The 23682-nt window shown below is 43.4% G+C and overlaps 2 protein-coding genes across 6 annotated transcripts in view; both read right to left on the bottom strand.

Moving 5' to 3' along the window:
* Positions 1–789: 789 nt before the first annotated feature.
* On the bottom strand, positions 790–9916 carry slc3a1 (solute carrier family 3 member 1). Of its 2 annotated transcripts, none has more exons than XM_045709939.1 (10): positions 9412–9916; positions 8336–8515; positions 8082–8224; positions 7758–7955; positions 4093–4212; positions 3489–3613; positions 3062–3263; positions 2729–2911; positions 2330–2452; positions 790–1368 (listed from the first exon to the last, which is right to left on the bottom strand). In XM_045709939.1, exons 1-10 carry the CDS (start codon positions 9824–9826, stop codon positions 940–942), a joined length of 2118 nt encoding a protein of 705 aa, XP_045565895.1. In that variant the 5' UTR covers positions 9827–9916; the 3' UTR covers positions 790–939.
* A 353-nt stretch (positions 9917–10269) lies between these two features.
* The window catches only part of ppm1ba (protein phosphatase, Mg2+/Mn2+ dependent, 1Ba), a 51595-nt gene continuing 38182 nt past the window's right edge, over positions 10270–23682 (bottom strand). For 3 of the 4 annotated variants that reach the window (XM_045710149.1, XM_045710150.1, XM_045710151.1), the window contains exons 4-6: positions 15539–15650; positions 15185–15242; positions 10270–12840 (exon numbers count right to left, since the gene is read on the bottom strand). In XM_045710149.1, the coding sequence (XP_045566105.1) occupies positions 12811–12840; positions 15185–15242; positions 15539–15650 (200 nt within the window). In that variant the 3' untranslated portion in view covers positions 10270–12810. Of the gene's footprint in view, positions 12841–13261; positions 13279–15184; positions 15243–15538; positions 15651–23682 lie in introns of all 4 variants that reach the window. The other variant, XM_045710152.1, reaches the window with a different exon arrangement.

Here is a 23682-nt window from a genome sequence, read left to right as displayed (position 1 = left end):
TCGGTTACGAAACTGAACTGCAGTCAGGTCAAGACCCTGGTGAGAACAAAGAGCACGCAGATGAGCTTTCCTAAGACGGTTTCTGAAAGTTTGTGCAGAAATTCTTTGGTTGTGCAAACCCACAGTTTTATCAGCTGTTCCTACTGCCAAATTTTCTAAAACGATGTTGGAGGTGGCTTATGGTAGAGAAATAAACAAGCACATTTTTTGTAGCCTTTTATTGTCCCCAGCACAAGGTGCACCTGTGTAATGATCATGCTGTTTAATCAGCTTCTTGATATGCCACACCTGTCAGGTGGATGGATTATCTTGGCAAAAGAGAAATGCTCACTAACAGGGATTTAAACAAATTTGTGCCCAACATTTGAGAAATAAGCTTTTTGTGCATCTGGAACATTTCTGGGATCTTTTAACACTTTACTGGTTGCATTTATATTTTTGTTCAGTATACTTTAAAATGACTAAAACCAAATCAAAACAGTGTAGTACTGATAATGGACCTACATTTATACCGTGTCTGGACTGTGTCCAACTCACTAATAATCACCCAAATTAAAATTCCAAAAACAATGGATAGAGGACTATCTTTTGCTCATTTTGACAGTGAGGAAATAACCCATTTTCAGTGCAGCCCCCCGGCCCTTGTGAAGACCGAATGCGGCCCCCGGGGACAAATGAGTGCCACCCCGGATCTACAGTATGACAGTGACAGTCGTGACATTAGAAGGGTGAGAACTGCAAGTAAGTTGTTTCATCTGCATATTTGTGGTGAGAAGAGAATGACATTTGGAAAATGAATGCTGTTTTTAATGAGAACAAACATTTTGAACAAACAGTCAACTTATTTGAACATACACTGACTCAATCACAGCCAGTCTCATAACACATTTGATTGCCGAGGACATGGCGATTTCTCCTCCCACTCTGAGGCTGCAGTACTCAGCACTTATACAGAATGTCCAAGGCTCCCAGGTAGCAGGCCTTCTCTGAGACAAAACACTGGGAGGCGTGGCCAGGGTTGAACCGCATGTGGGTGGAGTACTCAAGTAGCAGCCCCTCCCCTCGCGCCGTGGCAATTGAAGATTTAATCACCGGCATCCCATAGTTTTCCTGGTTGGTGCTCATATGAAGTGTTAGCTGCTCCGGCAGCTCTGTTATGGCCGAGAGGTTTATAACAGAGTCCGCTCCAAAGTTGAGCACCACGAGGAAGGCCTTGTCCAGGCCGTCTATCTCCCTCAGAAAGGCAAAGACATCCGCGTCGCTCCAGATGTAGCACATCCAACCCCGATGGAGAGGCAGCTGAGTCTGTCGCAGGAGACTCAGGGCCCGGTACTGAGACAGAACTGACCCGCTGTCTTTCTGCTGAGCCTGGAGAGGGCATGGAGAATAGAATAGAGAATTGATAGTATCGATCCAATGACAGTGAACTACTATACAGACAACCTCATAATACTGTTCTTTTCAGTCCCACCAGGTTTTCGTGATACTGTATTTGTGGGTAAAACTGCTTCATTTTGCTGCAGCAATTCTGACATTTTGCATGGTTATATGCAATGATTTTGTCCAATTTGTCACGAAAATGCGCTGACGAGGGGAAAAGTTTGTTGATGTGTGGCTTGACTGAACCATACCATGCAGTAAATGTGCAATGATTGGTTGAAATTGCGAGGCCTCTTTTTGTACTGCGGTAATGGGTCATTTTTATGCGACAATATTGTGATGATTTGCCTGTTTAATGCAGAAATGGTGCAGTGATTGGTCAAATTAGCAAACCCTTTCATAATAGGGGTGGCAGGTAGCCTAGCGGTTAAGAGCGTCGGGCCAGTAACCGAAAGTTTGCTGGTTCGAATCCCTGAGCCAACTAGGTGAAACATCTGTCTGTGCCCTTAAGGCACTTACCTCTAACTGCTCCTGTAAGTCGCTCTGGACAAGAGCGTCTGCTAAATCAACGTTTCCCAAACTCGGTCCCCCCCAGGTGCATGTTTTGGTTTTTGCCCTAGCACTACACAGCTGATTCAAATCATCAAAGCTCGTTGATGAGTTGGTTTTGTGTAAGAGCTAGGGCAAAAACCCAAAGGTTCACCCAGGTGAGGCCCCAGTAGAGTCCTGGATGTTGTACAAGTAGGCCCAGAACAGACTTTGGGAAACCCTGTGCTAAATGACTAAAACATAAAAAGTTAATAATATGCAGGGAATTGTTGATTTTGCACACAAAAAATTGCAAACACAGAATCCTGGAGAGACTGTTGTTTCAATGTTACACTGCGCTCATGACTTTCACTCAGAACTGTAACCCAGATTTCATCACTAAAAGAGGAGTATACTCTACCTCCACATTAACTGTGGTGTGGTGTGGGTGCAAAGGCAGCCAGGTATGATTGGCATCACTGAAGCCAGCATTCGGCCCATCACTCCACTGCATGGGGGACCTCTGAGGGTCACGACTGGCATTCTACAGTATGGAACAGGCACATGTGTCAGCATTAGAGTCCTGGATGTTGACTGTTGTGCAAGCAGGCCCAGAACAGGTTGAGTGCTGATCCTACTGTAGACCAAGAGCTTGTTCAATGAAATGCAACGTTACAGAATGTTCAGATATAAATATATTGTGTAGAAAGAGCTACAATGGTCTGTCATGTAGAATATGGAATCATGTCAGCCATGAAATTTCTATCAACGTTCAAAACATTTTACTTCAGTGAATGCATTCCAGGTTCGGTCCACTTACAGGGTTAAACTTTCCAAAGGGGTCCTGGATCTCGTCAATGGTCACATTGATGTTCACCATGCCTATCTCCTCTCCATAGTAAGTGGTGGGTGTGCCAGGCAGGGTGAGCAGTAGCATGTTGATCACTTTAATGTACTCCTGGCCAACACTGGAGGAGATACGAGGTTTATCATGGTTCCCAACCTAAAGACAGAATGGAACCATTCCTCAGGGGGAAATGCTGTTTCTGATGTGCAATTCTTATCAATACAGCTTTATATCTGCTATCTCATAATGTTACACTGCATTTTTACATGTCTGATGTTGACAAGTTCTGTTTTTCTAACCACTTACCACCCAGTTTGGCCATTTCCCCACTGGCATGTTGGCCATCCACAGATTGACCAGGCCTTGAGCCCCAGTTCCAGTCAGATTAGTTGGCAGGTCCATCAGATAGAAGTTGAAAGGGAAGTCGCTCTCTTTAACATGGGGTGTCCCATAGTACATCATGGTCTTGTCAGTCTCCTCATAGTCATAGGACTCAGCTACCATAAACCTGTTGGAAGTTAGGACAACACAAATTGAAATATACCACTTACTTCAAGGTGAGTCAGAATATGACAAATCTGTAGCACTTGATATGAAGTTTCCATTATACCTAGGTAGTACGATGTACAACATGTTTATAACAATGTTGTTACTGGAGTAATAACAGCAGCATTACACATGTATAAAGCGTTACTGACAAAAATGATGGAAGGTGAAATGGATAGTGGGACACCTGTATCGGCCTGGCTCTCTACTGTAGACGTCCATTTCTCCCCTCCAGGCCTGCAGGATATCATGCAGCCCTAACTGGGTGGTGGTGTAGTCATGGTGGAGCTCAAACTCTGTGTCAATTGTATCCTGAAAGGGGTGAGAGAGGGGAGGAAAGAGGAAAACCAGGGCCAGAGGGGGGAGAGATGGTATCAGTGGAGGTTACTTCCTTCACTAGTTACTGTGCTACCGCTGAGGCTTGGTGTAATTGTGCCGAATGAGGAAAATAACGGTGAGTCTCAAATCCAGAGAAATATGCTCCTATTAATCCCTTCCCTGTGAGAACGTAGCCTATCAGAAAGCCTGGCCTCTCGTTCTCTCCAGGGGAAAGTTCATTCCCCTATGCTGAATGATCTGGTAGCCCGTTATAGTATGCCCATGCTATTACTCTGTGATGAAGTAATGTCGTTAGGCGTTACTTTACATTAAAACATATTCATTTTGTCAGGCCTTTGAGTGCCTTCCTTAGACCTTTTCTCTGTATCTAATTCACAAGAGTGATCAGGGGGAAAATCTGGTACAGCCTACCCCAAGATCAGAGGTATATGGGCTGAAATGAGGAGGCTTACAGGATCTTGTTGTGGGTCCACTTGGGGCTCATCCCTCAGGTGCTTGGCCTCTAGGATGTGCTTCACAGCGTCCATACGGAACCCATCCACTCCCTTCTCCAGCCAGAAACGAACGATCTCCTGAAGAGAGAGATGAACGGAAGCAGTTATACAGGGCCTATGGCTTTTAAAATCACATAGAAAATCTGCAGGGTGAAGAAAGCAGGGCTCAGTTTTTTTTCTCACAATTCCTGACATTTAATCCTTGTAAAAATGCCCTGTCTTAGGTCAGTTCAAATAAAGTGGTGATCCTAAGAATGTGAAATGTCAGAATAATAGTAGAGAGAATTAATTATTCAGCTTTTATTTCTTTCATCACATTCCCAGTGGGTCAGAAGTTTACATACACTCAATTAGTATTTGGTAGCATTGCCTTTAAATTGTTTTACTTGGGTCAAATGTTTCAGGTGGCCTTCCACAAGCTTCCCACAAAAAGTTGGGTGAATTTTGGCCCATTCCTCCTGACAGAGCTGGTGTAACTGAGTCAGGTTCGTAGGCCTCCTTGCTCGCATACGCTTTTTCAGTTCTGCCCACAAATTGGATTGAGGTCAGGGCTTTGTGATGGCCACTGCAATACCTTGACTTTGTTGTCCTTAAGCCATTTTTCCACAACTTTGGAAGTATGATTGGGGTCATTGTCCATTTGGAAGACCCATGTGCAACCAAGCTTTAACTTCCTGACTGATGTCTTGAGATGTTGCTTCAATATATCCACATAATTTTCCTCCCTCATGATGTCATCTATTTTGTGAAGTGCACCAGTCCCTCCTGCAGCAAAGCACCCCCACAACATGATGCTGCCACCCCCGTGCTTCACGGTTGGGATGGTGTTTTTCGGCTTGCAAGCCTCCCCCTTTTTCCTCCAAACATAACGATGGTCATTATGGCCAAACAGTTCTATTTTTGTTTCATCAGACCAGAGGACATTTCTCCAAAAAGTACGATCTTTGTCCCCATGTACAGTTGCAAAACGTAGTCTGGCTTTTTTTATGGCAGTTTTGGAGCAGTGGCTTCTTCCTTGCTGAGCGGCCTTCCAGGTTATGTCGATATAGGACTCATTTTACTGTGGATATAGATACTTTTGTACCTGTTTCCTCCAGCATCTTCACAAGGTTCTTTGCTGTTGTTCTGGGATTGATTTGCACTTTTCGCACCAAAGTACATTCATCTCTAAGAGAGAGAACGCATCTCCTTCCTGAGAGGTATGACGGCTGCGTAGGTGCATGGTGTTTATACTATTGTTTGTACAGATGAACGCGATACCTTCAGGCATTTGGAAATTGCTCCCAAGGATGAACCAGACAATTTCTCTTCTGAGGTCTTGGCTGATTTCTTTTGATTTTCCCATGATGTCAAGCAAAGAGGCACTGAGTTTGAAGGTAGGCCTTGAAATACATCCACAGGTACACCTCAAATTGACTCAAATGATGTCAATTAGCCTATCAGAAGCTTCTAAAGCCATGACATCATTTTCTGGAATTTTCCAAGCTGTTTAAAGGCACAGTCAACTTAGTGTATGTAAACTTCTGAGCACTGGAATTGTGATACAGTGAATTAGTCTGTCTGTAAACAATTGTTGGAAAAATGACTTGTCATGCACAAAGTAGATGTCCTAACCGACTTGCCAAAACTATAGTTTGTTAACAAGACATTTGTGGAGTGGTTGAAAAACGAGTTTATGACTCCAACATAAGTGTATGTAAACTTCCGACTTCAACTGTATATACTGAACGAAAAATATAAATGCAACATGTAAAGTGTTGTTCCCATGTTTCATGAGTTGAAATAAAACACCGCAGAAATTGTGCATACTCACAGAAAGCTTACATCCCTGTTCGTGAGCATTTCTCCTTTTCCAAGATAATCCATCCACCTGACAGCATGATCATTACACTTGTGCACCTTGTGCTGGGACAATAAAAGGTCACTAAAATGTGCAGTTTTGTCACAGCACAATGCCACAGATGTCTCAAGTTTTGAGGAAGCATGCAATTGGCATGTTGACTGCAGGAATGTCCACCAGAGCATTTAATATTCATTTCTATGCCATAAGCCGCCTCTCCAATACCGTTGTAGAGAATTTAGCAGTATGTCCAACCAGCCTCACAAATGCAGACCACATACAACCACGCCAGCCCAGGACCTCCACATCTGGCTTCTTCACCTGCTGGATCGTCGAGACCAGTCGCCCAGACAGCTGATGAAACCGTGGGTTTGCACAACCAAAGAATTTCTGCACAAACTATCAGAAACCGTCTCAGGGAAGCTCATCTGCATGCTCATCGTCCTTACCAGGGTCTTAACCTGACTGTAGTTCTGCATCGTAACCAACTTCAGTGGGAAAATGCTCACCTTCTATGGCCACTGGCACACTGGAGAAGTGTGCTCTTCACATATTAATTCCGGTTTCAACTGTACCAGGCAAATGGGAGACAGCATGTATGGCGTTTATTTCAATTGACTGATTTCCTTATATGAACTGTAACTCAGTAAAAATTGTTGAAATTCTTGCATGTTGCGTTTATGTTTTTGTTCAGTGTACATATGATAGTTATTTCAACATGAATGTATTGATTGTAACTCAAGTCATGTCCAGTATAATGTCTGCTTGTTCTCATAACTAAGGTCCACAGATTAAGACTAAGGTCATTTGACACACCTAGTCACTCATCAATAGATAGATGGTCCGTGTTCTGCACTTTGGCCTCTCTGACTCCAGTTGTAAAAACCATAGTAACTACTCAGAGATAATGAGTAACCTGGCCACTAAAGCAGAGGATAAAACATCAATCAATAACCACGGCAACTGTAGCAACACATTGGTAAAGGCTGCTGAGATCCCACTGTTGTTTACTTGCATAGGTGACCATAGGAGATGGCCTGGATTATTTTCTCTCTCTGTGGGCAGAGAGCCCAGGTAAGCCTTACTATGCCAGCTAACTGAGTATAAAGGCTTCTCTGTGACATGAGTGGGACACCAGACTCCCTCTTACCCCGGCCTAGGTAGACTCACGTGAGAACAGACTAGAGGGGGTGAATGGGGCTGAAACAACTCCTCTCTCTTCCTCATTCACACAGCACGTCAATCATCACCTAAAACAGGTCTAGGCCACTCTCACTCTCATCACTCAGCCCTCCCCTCTCACTCTTTACCATTCCTGGGAAACTGGGTCTTATAGCTAGGAAATAAATCATGTATATAGCATGATAAATGTATAATTATTTGATTAAAGAGATTATTTTGTATACTTTTTTGCCAGTAGTTCTTAAAGTAGCGCTCATGAGCCAAAAGTGGTCCCCGAAAATTGTGTACTACGTCACATATGTGCAGATACATGCACCATGTTATTTCTCTCGCTCTGCTGTTTGTATCTTGCTAGCTGTCACTTAAATGGCAAGGGGCTGAAGCTCATTGTCTACAACTGGAATAGTTTGGGTTCTAGGGCTGGCCCATGTGGGGGGAAATGTAGGGGAAATGGCACAGCACAGCTTCTAAAAACGAGTCGCTTTCAAACTAGGGATTTTGTGGCTAATTGAGGTAACACAGTAATTCTGCTCATAGATTATGCATGTATGAACTACACAGACACATCCAGCCCAAAGCGAGAGGTTTCAAAAATACTTACTAGTCGCCAAAGTTCGGAACAGGTCTTTAAATCGGCCACATATTGTGCGTGTGTGCATGAGCAATATCTTACAGTCATCTCTCTACGAACATGTGGGTTGCGGAAGTTGAGGTCGGGTTGCTCCTTGAGGAACTGGTGGTAGTAACACTGCTGCCTCTCCTCAACATACGTCCAGGAGGAGTTCCCAAACACACTCACCTGGGTCGAAAGACACACACACACACAGGGGAGTACTTTTATTTGGTTAATACTCTGGTCTGGTCATCCCTCTACAAATAGAACTTAAATTATAATAATCAATGACGGAGTGAAAATTATCCTCACCCAGTTGTTGGGGGCGTGGGTAGTATTGCAGTTGGCCCAGATATAGTAGTCTTTGTACTGTGCATGTCCACTACTGCTGAGGTTGAACCACTGGTGCGTGTCACTGGTATGGTTAGGGATAAAATCCATGATCAACTTCAACCCTGGTGGCAGAGAGGTCAAAGGTGACACTCAAGAGAGCGGTGGAAAAGAAGTTAGGAATTGTACTACTATTACAGTTATTAAAATATACATATTTTGTCCAAATTGCTCACCTTTGTCATGCATGGCAGCGAGGAGGTCATCAAAGTCTTGCATGGAGCCAAAGAGTGGATCGATGTCTCTAAAGTCTTCCACATCATAGCCAAAGTCCTTCATGGGAGACTTGTAGAACGGACTGATCCAGATGGCCTTGATGTTCAGGTACTGAAAGTGATCCAGTTTATCCAAGATGCCTGAACATACGGTACAGCAACGTTAATCAACAGTGGATAAACTAAATGACCGTGCATGAACCTTAGAACTCTGTCACACGTAATACTTAGCTTTCTGAAATCTGACACTACAGAGGGTGATTCTAAATAATGTTAGTGTATGAAATAAATATATCTATTTATCTGATTGTGACCAATCTTATCTATATAGTTATTGTGCAATATTCAAGGTTGGGCTTGAACCATTAACTCTGGCTAAGGGGGAAAGCCAATATATTTGTATTTATTTAACCAAACCCGGACGATACTGGGCCAATTGTGTGCCGCCCTATGAGACTCCCAATCACGGCCAGTTGTCATACAGCTTGGATTCGAACCAGGGTGTCTGTGGTTACGCCTCTAGCACTGAGATGCAGTGCCTTAGACCGCTGCGCCACTCAGGAGCCCAATATCTACTGTACCATAAAGGACCAGACCTCTTAGCTGGAGCTGTGGTAGTTCTAATAGAGGAAGACTACAGTTAAGAGTATTGGGACTGTAACGGGTTTGTTGCTCAGGATGTTATGTATCCTTGATTACAGGAAATGTGAGGGGATGTTTGGAGACTGATGTAAATGACCACCTAATGTAAGCCTATAAAACGAGTGATGCATAAAACAAGTGCAATTCAAAGCAGGAACAACAATCCCGACTTCAATACCTGGCAGTAATGACTCCGTGAAAGCACTCATTATGCTCTTAAATAGACTCAATCAATATAATGGTATAGCCATAGGCCTACTAATATGCACCATAATTCATAGGAGTTGGATAGTGCTCACCGTGCTACCCAAAGTTTTATGAATTAGTAATGAATACGAACGCCAAGTAGTAGGCTACAAGAAAATAGGCTACTCTAAAGAATTTCAATATACTACCTTTGAGGTCTCCGATACCATCGCTGTCTGAGTCCTTGAAGGAACGTGGGTATATCTGGTACACTGGAGAAGACTGCCACCAGCTGAGGCAACGGGGAGACATAACGATCACCGTGATGGTCAGTGCAACCAACGCCAAGGTGCACACAATGGTCAGCCAGAAAAGGATCTCCCGGGGCAGTCGGTAGCGAGCTTGGACTGAATATAAAAGCAGGACCTCTTTAGGCATGCCCGCGTAAGGTTTGATTTGGGTATAAGTATCCTCCTCTCTCCCCGGGGACATCCTGACCGTCGAAGTCCTGTTCTCTTCGTCTCCACCAACAGCATCCTCTGTCTTGTCATCCTCATGGAAGCCCGTGTTTTGGATGCACTCCCCCAGTTCCATACTGCTGCCGTTGGCTGTCCCGGAGCTCATGTCTAGGAACAGGTGCCTGTCTACTTGAAATCCTTTCTTGAGAGAAACTGACTCCTTGTAATGATTCGTTCAAACAACACTCTACAAAAAGGTAGCGCTAGTCACAGGGTCCATAGTACAACCCCCCGGAATGTGGGAAATTGGAGAGTTGTAAACGTGTGGTCAGAGATTATCCTCTTGCTCTATTTGTTGGTTTGAATACATCGAGTTAACGTTAAGACTGAATGCAGCCACATTTCCCTAGAATCAGAAGATTCGAATTGTGATTTATGTGCAATTTCTTCTGGCACAAACTGTACTATAAACACTATGACAAAACAGATGTAATTCATATAAAGTCACCATCTTATCAGTTTGATAACAGGACAACCCAATATCCCAACTCTACATTGTGTGTGTGTACTCCCATGCAGGATTGAAAGATAACACACAGAGCATAATCATTTCATCTAAATGTATCCATCCTTTATTGAAGATTATGCTCACGGTATGGTCTGAAACATCACAATGTTATACTGGGAACTATCAGGAGGTATGGTGAACACCCACGATCGACCCCTGAACCCCTCATCACTCAGGTGACCCTGCAGAGGGGGCGGGGCAAACCCTGCCACACATCATAACCGCATACCATTCTCAAATACAGCACCTCTCATGTTAAAGGCTAAAATCAGGAATAAATAAAATGTGGAAATGATCACCATTCTATATATCAATACTTGTAGATACACAAAAAAAGATAAAAGGAAAATCAGGATAATGATTTAGTGCCCAGAATAACATGGGCACTAAATCACCAAGTTCATTTCCAGCCCCCAAAACATCACAAACATTCTCATTTTTCAATCATTACAGTTAGTAATAGTGGGCGGGGCCAGCAAATTGCTCCAGTTAGGGAGGAAGATGAGTGAGAATAAAGATCATATTAATATAACCCCACGTGGGACTCTATAGCCTATATATTCCAATGAAACAATGAAAACTAAATGCCAGGGTAAGTTCTGTCATCAAATAACCAGGTGGAGGAAAGCGTCTGTAGCCTCCTCTCAGCCTGTGTAGTGTAGTGTGAAGGTGAATTACATTCAAAGCAGCCCCACACCCTCTTAACCCAGTGTCTACTATAGCTTAAATATACCCATTAACCAGGACCATCATTCCCACCTCGCCCGTCTGACCCCTATCCCACACCACGCATTCCTCCAACACAAAACATGCACAGCTAAAAAATTATTAAACCCCCCCACTATTTTGTATTTTTTTTAATAATCTCATGAAAATCAATATTGCAAAAAATAGAACCACACCCAACATTCAAGTACCTAAGTCACATGGCACCAAGGCTTGTGTACCAGATCATAGCCAAGCCAGAAACCTGGGCCGAGAGCCACCTCACCCCTCTCCGGCACACTAAATTATGCTTGACTTCTCCTTTTAACACATTTAAATCGGTTTCATTTTTTCATACAAGCAATTTCTATTGAAATTTAGAGAACGCAATGGAACAACCATATTACACTATTAACACGGCATTTGAAAAATAAAAAGGTGAACGTCATCATTGCCTAGAAATGTCAAATTGCTAAATGAAAAAAAAGAACACACTTAATAATATTATCTAATAAAAATCTAATAAAAAGGCAAGTTGTTGCAAGAGTCCGTTTCTGCTTTTTAAGGAGAGGGTGAGGAAAGACAGAACATAGGATAAACTAATAAGAAAGAGAGAGAAGTGCAAGGAGAAAGGAGTAGTGAGGCTTTGGTGGGCAGTTAGAATCCCTTTAGCCCAAAAACCCAGTCTTTGGGCGGCTGGTTTGTACACGCCCACATGTAGATCTCCTCACGTGTCAATCAAGATCTCTGTTTTACTCCTGAAGTCTACAGACCAGCAACTTCCTCATCTTTACACACACACACACACACACAGTAGGCCACATCTGACACGTTTTTTTTTTTTTCTTTTCTTTTTTACATAAATCAAAAATATATGGATTTTATATATATTTTAAATTTTTCTTGATCAACAGCAGGCTAGAAAGCTTATGGAAGTGACATGGTTGAAGTTGAGGCAGTGTCTGTCAATGCAAACATTAGCTGGGTCTCCGTTGTTTTTTTGTTGTTGGTTGGAGAGAAAAGGTGAGGGGAAAAGGTGCAAAAAGCAGTCAGTCTCCAAACCCTTCCACACAAGTAATGCCATAGAATGCAGCCAGTCACTCCTATCCTGTCCACACATTTGGGTTTGTCTATCTGAAATCCCAGTAGCAATGTCCAGCCAGGCAGCCACAGGCCAGTGAGTCCCTGACCCAGTGGTGGTCCTCTGTAGGGCCCCTTGTGTTTGGAAGCAGGGACTTGGGGCCTGGTCAGTTAACAGCTGGCTGCTAGCGCCTCCATCCTCAGCGATGGGGAAAAAGGCACCACAGACTGTACAGGGATGGGCCACAAAATGTCCCAACTACGGCCCTCGTGTCTCTTCATCAGCACAAAAAGAAAAAACACAAAAAAGCTATAAAAAGGAAAACAAAACAACAAGTCTTAATTTGTCTAGTATATATATTTTGTATACATCGTTTATACTACCATCGCAGTCTTTCTTTCCCCCCTTTTTTAACACTAGAAAAAAGAAGAATCCTGCACACTACTCTTGCTAGTATCGCTGCTCTTTATTGAGCTTTACATATCGGCCTCAAGGCCTTCAACAAAGCTCGAACGGTTCTTCTTTTTTCTCATGTTATTCAATTGTTAGCATGCACCTGCAGCAAAGACAGCTCAGATGTGCCAGTGCTTTTTGAACACCCTTTTTTAATCAAAATGTTTTGCAATCCTTTGTGCTGTGTTTTAACAGATTTTTTTGTGTGATTTTTTTAAAAATCGGCATTTATGGTCCAATCGATCTCTTGGTATCGTAGGAAAAATAAAAAGGAATAAAGTGAGTAAAGATGTCTTGTGTATAAAGGAGTCCCGTTGTAGGAACAGGCAGTTCTGATGGCCAGTTACCAGGGGTCCTCAAGGTCTGCTCCAGTCTGTGGGTCGGCAAGAGAGAGAGAGATGGAGTAGAGGAGAAGCAAAGTGAAAGAAGAGAAAATACATTGTTAGAAACAGCATGACAAGTAAATCCATAATACCTAATGACAGACTCCTCATCACCGACAGTCCTGGCTTGTTTATGTCACAGCAATCCAAAATGGGCCCCTACACAACAAAACCAACTCCACTCCAAGGAGACAAGCAGGGATCGCTCCCCAGATCTCAGAGATAAGCACCTCTCCTGAAGTGCTCGACAATCACATCTGGTACATCCCCAAAGGAGGCAGCCTATAAAACAAGTCAGATTAAGAATGTGCCAATTTGAACACTTTACCTGAAGGCGACACTACTGAGCAAAGAGTTAAGGGTAAAGGGGGCATGAGTACTGTAGGAATGTATTTGCATGTGTGAACTTACCAAATGATACAGGAGGGCTGCATTAACCAGAGTGAACACACAGTTAGATCTACAATTCAGCACCAGCTAACCCTCAGTGTCTATCAAGAGTGTGTAAAGTATGAGATTATCTGAGGACATGCGCACACTTGTTTTGAATGCGTGTGCCTCCATATAAAAGTGTGTGTAGACGTCTTGCTACGTTACACAGACAAGTCTGAGGTTGTTTTCTATGATGTCAGTGTCAGAGAAAGACGCAGGGGCAACAAGGAAGAGAGGGAGAGCAGTTGTGTGTGTGTGTATAAGATTTAAACAGACACACAAACACCCATTCTTTGCTAAGGGCGCGCAAAGACCGCAAGCTCTCTTTACACAAGACAAACCAAGACACCACAACATATCACAGGAGAGTCAAAGGGCCAATCCCATGCACCTAGAACAGCACACTATCCAACAGGATACACACAGAAACACACACGGTGTGGAGGGTCCCGTTTCACAACCCAAACCCTGGATGAGTTGTCATAACTCCAACACACACGCAAATCAATAGTTATGTATCCAGTTCATATCCTCACACAGGCATCCCCATCATAGACTTCAGCCCACACAAGGTCCTAGGGGTCTCAGTGTGCCAGAATACATACGGTCAGACTGTTATACAGCAAGGCCACAGCATGTCATGCACCTTCCCCACCACCATGCAGCTGCTCTATATCAACCAAACCATCAGAGGACATGACATCATCATCATGAGTCAAACATCTGCACACAGCACAGCCAGTAGCGTTTTGGCAGCTGGACAGAATCTACTAGTCATGCATAGGAATGGGTTATAGATGTTAGGTGTTAATTGATGGGACTATCATCCATGGACAGGACTGCTACTGTGTGTTAGTATCACAGCATTGCATGCATGTGGGAATGATTATATGAAAAGGTTTGGGTTTGGAAATGGAGTGTAACAGATTCCCATAGAAATAGATGGTTCTTATGAGTTTATGGATGTAGAATAATGTTGCCCCTAAATCACCACTGGAGGATTGTTTTTTCCTAGCCACTGTGCTTCTGCCTCTGCATTGCTTGCTCTTGGACTTTTAGTCTGGGTATCTAGCAAGAATAACTGCTGATGTAAAAAGGGCTTTATAAAATACATTTGATTGATTGTAGCTCAGTCTGTGTAGGGACAACTTCATCTTAGACTGTATAAAGACATAAGCAGAAAGAAACCTGTCCCCGAGGTGTCTTGCTTGCTTTCGTTGACTGTCCCATTTCTGGCCTGCTGGTTCTAATCTACAGAATGTTATTATTTGGCCACAACAACCGGGCCACAACTTTAATGCCTTTATCATGGTATAAGAAAACATAATTCCACATTTTAGCAAATAAACACCAGTCTCTAATAAAAGCCGGTGGTTGAAGCAAATAAATGACAAACACAATTTGATTTGATTTAAATGGTGGGCGTTGAAAGGAAGTTTGACGGTTACATTGTACAAAGTTAGCCTATATTGTGCTAGAAAAATGGTGCAACACTATTCAAAATAATATTATGAAAACAAAAACGTGTTTTCCAAATTTCAGTACCAGCACATGTCTAGAATGATGGACTGTGCCCATAGAAATAGTGATCATTCTAGTTCTGTGGCTGTGACATCCCCGAGCTCCAGAATGGATAAGTCTTTTGTGGGTAGCTTGTGCTCTATGAATAAAAAAATCAATTAAAGACTGCTAGACAACAACAAAAATCTCAGTGACAGAGCAAAAGGAGTAAAACGTGGAGCAGGGCTAGGCCTAGTGTAGGGCTAAGGCAGTCTGATGAGAGGGGAAAACATGCTGTAGGAAAGACAAGGGTATGAAAGAGGTTTAAATATGTTTCTAGACATATATTAGTGGAATATATGTTGTAGAATACATTTGAGAAAAGAGCATCCTGATACTCACCCCGTCCACCTCCCTGTGTGGGTTCAGCCGCTTGTACACCGCTTCCATAACACTGCGTCTGAGTGGTGAACACACACACAGTGAGAGAAGTAAACACACCCTCTACAAGTCAAGAAGTAATTCACAAGAATGACAGGTTTAGGACTAACCTAACAAATCCACCTAGTGCCATCAAATCAATCCCTCTTACTCCTTGATATGGCCCATACGTTCTTTCTCTAACTTACTTTTTTTTTTACTAAACCATTTACCCAAGGATGACATTTACACAGGAGCTATTCACCATGTGAGTCTAATGACTGTGTGTGATTACAGGGAAGGCAGAGAGACTAGAGTAAAGTGAGGGGCTCTTACTTGCTGGCGAGGCCTCCCCCTGGTGGCAGGTTGGGGATGCTTTCTGAGGACAGGTTCCTCATGACCGTCACCAGGTCGGGAATACCCTCCTCTCCTGCCTTCTCTATGATCTCTGAGAGGGGGAGACAGAGAGAGAGAGACACAGAGAGAGAGGAGGGGGGAGGGGGTTTGAGAGATATAAGAGGGGGTGATAATTGTTGGGATTAATTTAAGATTGCTACAAAAAAACACAACTGCTGTGAGACCAGTGAGTTTGAGAATGTTTAGTGTGTGTGTGTGTGTGTGTGTGTGTGTGTGTGTGTGTGTGTGTGTGTGTGTGTGTGCATGAGACAAAGGAACAAAAGGTCAGAGAGAGAGAGAAAGAGGGGGGGGGGGCAGACAAGAGGAGAGAAGAGGCGGGAGAAGGAAACCCTTGCAGCCCAGTTGGACTGGTTAGGCCAGGTGCCAGTTAGATGTTCCGCCAGAGCATTCCTCTCTGGAGCAGAGCATTCCTCTCTGCTTGGCAGCAGCTCCCGCCTGCGCTTCCAGCCAAACAACGCTCCGGGCCAACTCCAGGGAGAAGAGTTTACATAACCCCCGAAGACTTTAGAAAACTCTCGCCTGCTTGCCAGAGTATGTCAAATGTCCGAAAGACAGCCGAAAAAGAGGATAAGAGAGAAACAGAGTTGGTAGGGTCATTTGTCAAGAGAGGGAGAGAGAGAGGGAGAGAGAGAGACAGACGGAGGAGACAGAGAGGAGACAGACGGAGGAGACAGACGGCGTAATCTAAAACGGGGTGAAGGGAAGTATGATGGAGACAGGAGGAGAAGGGAGAGGGAGACTGTTGGAAGAAAAGCAGCGAGTGAAGGAGAAGAAGAGAGGGAATGTGGAGTGGGAAAGGGGGTCAGGACATTAACGTGCTTCAGTGGGACTTGATAGGTGTTCGCTTGAGCTCCAGCTGGCCTAAGTCAGCCAGCCAGTCAGTCAGTCTACCTGGCTGTGTCTCGGACTAGGCAGGTTGAGGTTTATTAAGTGTGTGTGATGGATTGGAGGCAGTGTTGTGTTTGAGACCACCTAAAGCGAGACCGATTCAAAACCAAGACCGGAGAAATTCGAGACCGAGTCAAGACCGAGACAAGAAAGATGCGAGTCCAATTCAAGACCATGATTGTAATTTTGTCAAATCACCACCATAATAATATTTCATAACATATGGATTCTTTAGACATTCAGAATAGTGAATAAAGGCATGCTAAGGGAAAATAGAGTCAATCTACAAATTATTACTAAACCAAACACAGTAGGGAACAATGGGCCATCTACGCCTTCAGAGAAGGCCTAAGGATTTAGAAAATAATTATTATAATAATATAACAATGATAATTATATTATTTTCAATGATGTTCTGATTTAATCTCTTCAGTTTTTGTTGGAAAGGATTAACACTGAAGAGAAAAAAAGATCCAATCAGGATTTTTCTTTGCTAGTTTCTGGGGAGACAAATCTAGCTAGCCATAGGCAACGCCATCAGAAGATAGATAAAGGTCCCACAGTTGACAGTGCATGTCAGAGAAAAAAACCAAGCCACGAGGTCGAAGGAATTGTGCGTAGAGCTCTGAGACAGGATTGTGTCGAGGCACAGATCTGGGGAAGGGTAACAAAACATTTCTGCAGCATTGAAGGTCCCAGAGAACACAGTGGTCTCCATCATTCTTAAATGGAAGAAGTTGGGAACCACCAAGATTCTTCCTAGAGCTGACCGCCCGGCCAAACTGAGCCATCGGGGGAGTAGAGCATTGGCCAGGGAGGTGACCAAGAACCCAATGGTCACTCTGACAGAGCTCCAGAGTTGCTCTGTGGAGATGAGAACCTTCCAGAAGGACAACCATCTCTGCAGCACTCCAGCAATCAGGCCTTTATGGTAGAGTGGAGAGAAGGAAGCCACTCCTCAGTAAAAGGCACATGACAGCCCGCTTGGAGTTTAACAAAAGGCACCTAAAGGACTCTCAGACCATGAGAAACAAGATTCTCTGTTCTGATGAAACCAAGATGGAACTCTTTGGCCTGAATGCCAAGCGTCACATCTGGAAGAAACCAGGCACCATCCCTACGGTGAAGCATGGTGGTGGCAGCATCATGCTGTGGGGATGTTTATCAGCGGCAGGGACTGGGAGACTAGTCAGGATTGAGGGAAAGATAAACGGAGCAAAGTACAGAAAGATCCTTGATGAAAACCTGCTCCAGAGCGCTCAGGACCTCAGACTGAGGCGAAGGTTCACCTTCCAACATGACAACGACCCTAAGCACACAGCCAAGACAAGAGTGGCTTCAGGACAAGTCTCTGAATGTCCTTGAGTGGCCCAGCCAGAGCCCAGACTTGAACCTGATCTAACGTCGCTGGAGAGAGATGAAAACAGCTGTGCAGCGACACTCCCCATCCAACCTGACAGAGCTTGAGAGGATCTGCAGAGAATTATGGGAGAAACTCCCCAAATACAGGTGTGCCAAGCTTGTAGTGTGATACCCCAGAAGACTCAAGGCTGCTTCAACAAAGTACTGAGTAAAAGGGTCTGAACACTTATGTAAATGTTATATTTCTAAAAACACATTTTTGCTTTGGATTATTGGGTATTCTTTGTAGATTGATGACAAGAAAAACATTGATCAATTTTAAGTCAAGGGGTCTGAATACTTTTAGAATGCACTGTATTCTAAGCCATTTGAGAAAATTCTATAGAAATATATCTTGAGAAAGCGGCCGTGCTTTTGGACAATTAAAAGACACTCCAGTAAATAAAACCAAAACATAAACATCTGTCTTGTCCAGGACTGGAGTCTACACATACCGGGGCACTGTAGCCAATCAGAGCTACAATAGGCGTTTATACAAACAAGCCATTTGCCACAAGGGCCTGCCATCATTCACCTTGAACTGGACTGTGTGTTTACAGGCAGTTGCTACAGTGCGACTTTAGATCATTAGAACACATTCGTCAAATGCCACAAAATACACCTGAATGGATTTCTGCAAATATGTAACCACCACAGGAGTCCTTTTACACTTCGGAACTTTACAGTCCTATTGATCAAACAACCATGAAAAGGTAGGCTCTCTCTCCCTCAGTTATGCACCTCAACAACATTACATAAAACCTCTCAATCTTTTTCAGCCGTCAAACTTGCACTGATAAACAATGGGGAATTGGAGCCTCCTCGTTCTTCTGCAGCTTGCCTGCCAATGCATGCTTGTCCCAACCAAGCAGCCAAGCTAACTGGCTAAACTTGTACGGTAGCCCGCTAGCAAGCCCGCCCAGTCAAAAGTTTGGACACACCTACTCATTCAAGGGTTTTTCTTTATTTTGACTATTTTCTACATTGTAGAATAATAGTGAAGACATCAACACTATGAAAAAACACATATGGAATCCTGTAGTAACCAAAAAATTGTTAAACAAATCAAAGTATATGTTATATGAGATTATTCAAAGTAGCCACCCTTTGCACACGCATTCTCTTTCAAGTATAACTTTTGTATGACTGAAGCCTTCAGTGAGAGGCTAATGCTTTAATAATTTAGTCATTTCTGCCCTTGGAATTCATATTCATTATATAAGTAGACCCGTTGAAATTGGTCAGGATTGCCGTTCAAAATAAAATTGAATATTTCTTTCTCATAAACTGGGATAAGACTGAAGAGTTAATCCGAGTGATTTTTCCACAAACAGACATGTATTTTTCTTTCCATGGTAGCAAGATCTTATCTATTTTTGCTAACTTTCTATTAAAATGAAGTGAGATCATTTCTTTCTTTTGGGATATACTGAGTACGTCCACGTCACCAGACCATTTTCCAATACGCATTATAAACTCAACAAAAAAAGAAACGTCCTCTCACTGTCAACTGCGTTTATTTTCAGCAAACTTAACATGAGTAAATATTTATATGAACACAACAAGATTCAAAAACTGAGACATAAACTGAACAAGTTCCACAGACATGTGACTAACAGAAATTGAATAATGTGTCCCTGAACAAAGGGGGGGGGGTCAAAATCAAAAGTACGAGTCAGTATCTGGTGCACTCCTCATGGACTGCATCAGATTTGCTGCGAGATGTTACCCCACTCTTCCACCAAGGCACCTGCAAGTTCCCAGACATTTCTGGGGGAATGGCCCTAGCCTTCACCCTCCGATCCAACAGGTCCCAGACGTGCTCAATGGGATTGAGATCCGGGCTCTTCGCTGGCCATGGCAGAACACTGACATTCCTGTCTTGGAGGAAATCACGCACAGAACGAGCAGTATGGCTGGTGGCATTGTCATGCTGGAGGGTCATGTCAGGATGAGCCTGCAGAAAGGGAACCACATGAGGGAGGAGGATGTCTTCCCTGTAACGCACAGCGTTGAGATTGCCTGCAATGACAACAAGCTCAGTTCGATGATGCTGTTACACACCGCCCCAGACCATGATGGACTCTCCACCTCCAAAATCGATCCTGCTCCAGAGTACAGGCCTCGGTGTAACACTCATTCCTTCAACGATAAACGCGAATCTGACCATCACCCCTGGTGAGACAAAACCGCGACTCGTCAGTGAAGAGCACTTTTTTTCAGTCCTGTCTGGTCCATAGGCGACGTTGTTGCCGGTGATGTCTGGTGAAGACCTGCCTTAAAACAATCCTACAAGCCCTCAGTCCAGCCTCTCTCAGCCTATTGCGGACAGTCTGAGCACTGATGGAGGGATTGTGCGTTCCTGGTGTAACTCAGGCAGTTGTTGCCATCCTGTACCTGTCCCGCAGGTGTGATGTTCGGATGTACCGATCCTGTGCAGGTGTTGTTACACATGGTCTGCCACTGCGAGGACGATCAGCTGTCCATCCTGTCTCCCTGTAGTGCTGTCTTAGGCGTCTCACAGTACGGACATTGCAATTTATTGCCCTGGCCACATCTGCAGTCCTCATGCCTGCTTGCAGCTGCCTAAGGCACATTCACGCAGATGAGCAGAGACCCTGGGTATCTTTCTTTGTGTTTTTCAGAGTCTGTAGAAAGGCCTCTTTAGTGTCCTAAGTTTTCATAACTGTGACCTTAATTGCCTACCGTCTGTAAACTGTTAGTGTCTTAACGACTGTTCCACAGGTGCATGTTAATTAATTGGGAAACAGTGTTTAAACCCTTTACAATAAAGATCTGTGTAGTTACTTGGATATTTACAAATTATCTTTGAAAGATAGGGCCCTGAAAAAGGGACGTTTCTTTATTTGCTGAGTACATATCATAATTTGGTTGTAATCCAGGGAGGTTAGAAAAAGTATCTAGATCCTCTATGAGGGTGGAGGGATCCAAAATGTGGATTTAAAAGAAAACATGAATCATCAGCGTACAATGACACCTTAGCATACCCATTGTTGCCTTAGTTAGCAATTGACTGGTAGATATCATAAGTTGAAATGTCTTTCCTACCTTACCGGCTACCGATGTCATTCTTCTGTGAGCTGCTCCATAAAATAACCAGCTGAGAACTGCACACTCTTGCTGCCTGCAGATGATATTCTTCTGAAACTAGGTTGTGTGTGCAGCGCGCATGTGAATATATTTCACATTCTTTGCAATTGTGTAGGCTACTTGTGCGTGATTTCTCTATTGTACTACATATTTGGTAAGTCGTATACCTCAACTACACTATTTCGATACGCATCACTAGGGATTAAGTAGTGAGTATAAGCAATGCCCACTGAAAAAAAAGCGGGTATACGGTTTATACCTGTGTATAGTGTCATGACGTTGGCCTGTGGGTAAGGTTGAAGACCCCCCCCCCATAAATACCTTTCTCCCTTCCCCTCTCTTTCTAACCCTACTGAAGGACTTGAATAGCCTGTGTTAAATATAGAGAGTCTGGGAACATCAAACAAATGGGGAAAAGGAACCATATTTTGGTAATAAAACCAGTTGGAAATATGCTTGGGAACGTAATGAGTATGGATGTCAGTTCGGTTGTCATCTGAGACATTATGACTGATGACAGGACGACATAAACTGTACCTGAGAAAGTATACACCCTCTAGTTATCAGAGTAACATGGAATTGTTATGCAATTGAAAGTTTGATATTGAAATTGTTTGTTAGGAGATTAAATGTAATTTTAGCTTCCAAATGAGAGAATTGGGTTTTCATAAGGAAAGTGCCCTGCTTGATCAGTGGCCCACCCCTGTGAAGAGACAGGGGTTATAAACGATGAAACACATCCTTCCCCCTCTCCACTATATAAGCCTTTGACAAAAAGATAACCATTGTTCAAGTACGTGAGGTCTGCAGCCTCTACGTTAGAAGGACACACGTCAAGTACAGAACTAAGCCAACCTCGGCGTGAGCTTTGGTGGCGAATGGTATGAACTTTGAGCTTATTCACTACAGAAGTGACACTTCCTAGCCGTTGAGTTAGCAGCGGCCGCTGTAGACGTGGGCTAGGAAAGGACGGACGACGGAGCCAGTCTAACAGACAGACGAAGATACCACCACGTATCCAATGTACCACCAGAGACATTCTTCCGAGGACAGGAAGATCTGTTGGCCAACCCGTCCAGCATCTACGACCAATCTACCGAAGCGCAGCTCAGAGTAAATATTTATTGCATTTTCCTTTTCCAAATGGGCGGTAATTTAGAATGCATAAGATAATGTATTTACGATAGCATAGCTGCTGTTTCTTTGTTCCTAAGTCTTCCCGCTCTTTCATTCAAGCCCAACCCCCTTTCCTTTGTGTAACCAGCCATCATACAGGTTCCGTCCACCGGGATGTTTTCTGTATGACATCATTTGTATTCTGTGTATTTGTAATTCTGTGTGGTTAGTTTATTTAGCAAATAAATAATTATACCCAATTTTACAGTGCCTTCTCCACTTGTTAGCCCAGAGTATACTCTGCTTCCTAAGAATTTAACATTGTTCAATGATCCAAAAAGGGTCTGAACAGACATATTTGGCGCACCCTGTGGACTCTAAAACTAGGCCGCACGTTTGGGTAATTTCGACATTTGGAGCCCCCGTGCGAGGAATCTAAAATAGGATGACGCTTTCATTTTGATTCAGCCTATATAAAATTGAAAAGCAGATTACATAATATACCAAGTTTATTATATACATTATGGGAATTGTAGACCGGAATTATTGGTGCGTGTGTGCTCTGGAGAATCGCCTCCGTGTTGTGCTCTGACGTAGGCAGTGGGTAGCATAAGCTATACAGTTCTGTATGAGGGCTGATAAAGCTATCTGAGAAATAGCGCGTTTGGCCAAACGCTAGGCTATTTCTGCCTCGCGCGTTTCAGACGCGTGTTGGCTAGGTCATTATTAATTTCTCGAGCGAGGACAAAGAGCCAGCCGATTGAAATTTAGGAGAGATTAGCTTGACCAGCGATAAGTATCTCTCTGTCTCTCTCGCGTTTCGATGCGAGTAGACCACGGTGCATTTCGTTGTTTGCCGCGAGTTCCGGTTAAAACATCGTCAAATATCGCCGAAAAGGGTTTGAACATAATACGTTATGAGTAAAACCTTTCCCTTGCCAAGGGAATCCTATGTTATGCTGAAATATGCAAAAAGTAGGATTAACTTGCTCGAGATGCTAAGCTAACAAAAGGGAAAACAGCCATTTTGTTTTGTGCCACATTGTAATTCATCCGACTTGCGGAACTGAAGTCCCGCCCTGGGTACTTCCGTTTGATTTCAGCGTGTGCTAGCAGGGACCTCTGAAGAGTCACCAGTACTTTCCTGCAAGAAGAATTAGTCAGGTGACACTCAAGTCGTTACTCGTGATATCCAGACGGATATCGATGTTTTATTCAATTGAACTAATAAGTGAAATTGCCAGATTTACATTCTCAAGTGGATCTTTTAAATAATATCCAAATTGATGAGTTTTCTAAATGAGACATTGTAATCTTTTTTCCACATTAACCTAGATGAATAAACCTCTCAGGTTAATTAAAGTTTAAATCCCAAATAGCCTATACAGGTTTGATTTATCATTAAAATTGATCAATCAGTAAAATGTGGTTTTTGCAAAACCCATTCAGTAATCCAGTACTGACAGAAGTCCCGCCCCCGCGGGAATCCCATGTGGCTTCGGCCCAAGGAAGAAGTGTACCATAGTGGGGAGTGTTCCCAACATTTG

Source organism: Salmo salar, chromosome ssa28 (genome assembly GCF_905237065.1).
Source record: "Salmo salar chromosome ssa28, Ssal_v3.1, whole genome shotgun sequence".
NCBI lineage: Eukaryota > Metazoa > Chordata > Actinopteri > Salmoniformes > Salmonidae > Salmo > Salmo salar.
This window is presented reverse-complemented; position numbering and strand designations above follow the sequence as displayed.

What these genes read in the sequence shown, in the direction of transcription:
- slc3a1 (XM_045709939.1), bottom strand. Translation starts at nt 9,826, where the DNA reads ATGAGCTCCGGGACAGCCAACGGCAGCAGTATGGAACTGGGGGAGTGC. An exon ending in GTTCCGAACTTTGGCGACTA is followed by an intron (nt 4,213 to 7,757) that starts GTAAGTATTTTT and finishes CTCTCTCTTCAG; the next exon opens with GAGATCGTTCGTTTCTGGCT. An exon ending in ACACCACAGTTAATGTGGAG is followed by an intron (nt 1,369 to 2,329) that starts GTAGAGTATACT and finishes TGCCCTCTCCAG; the next exon opens with GCTCAGCAGAAAGACAGCGG.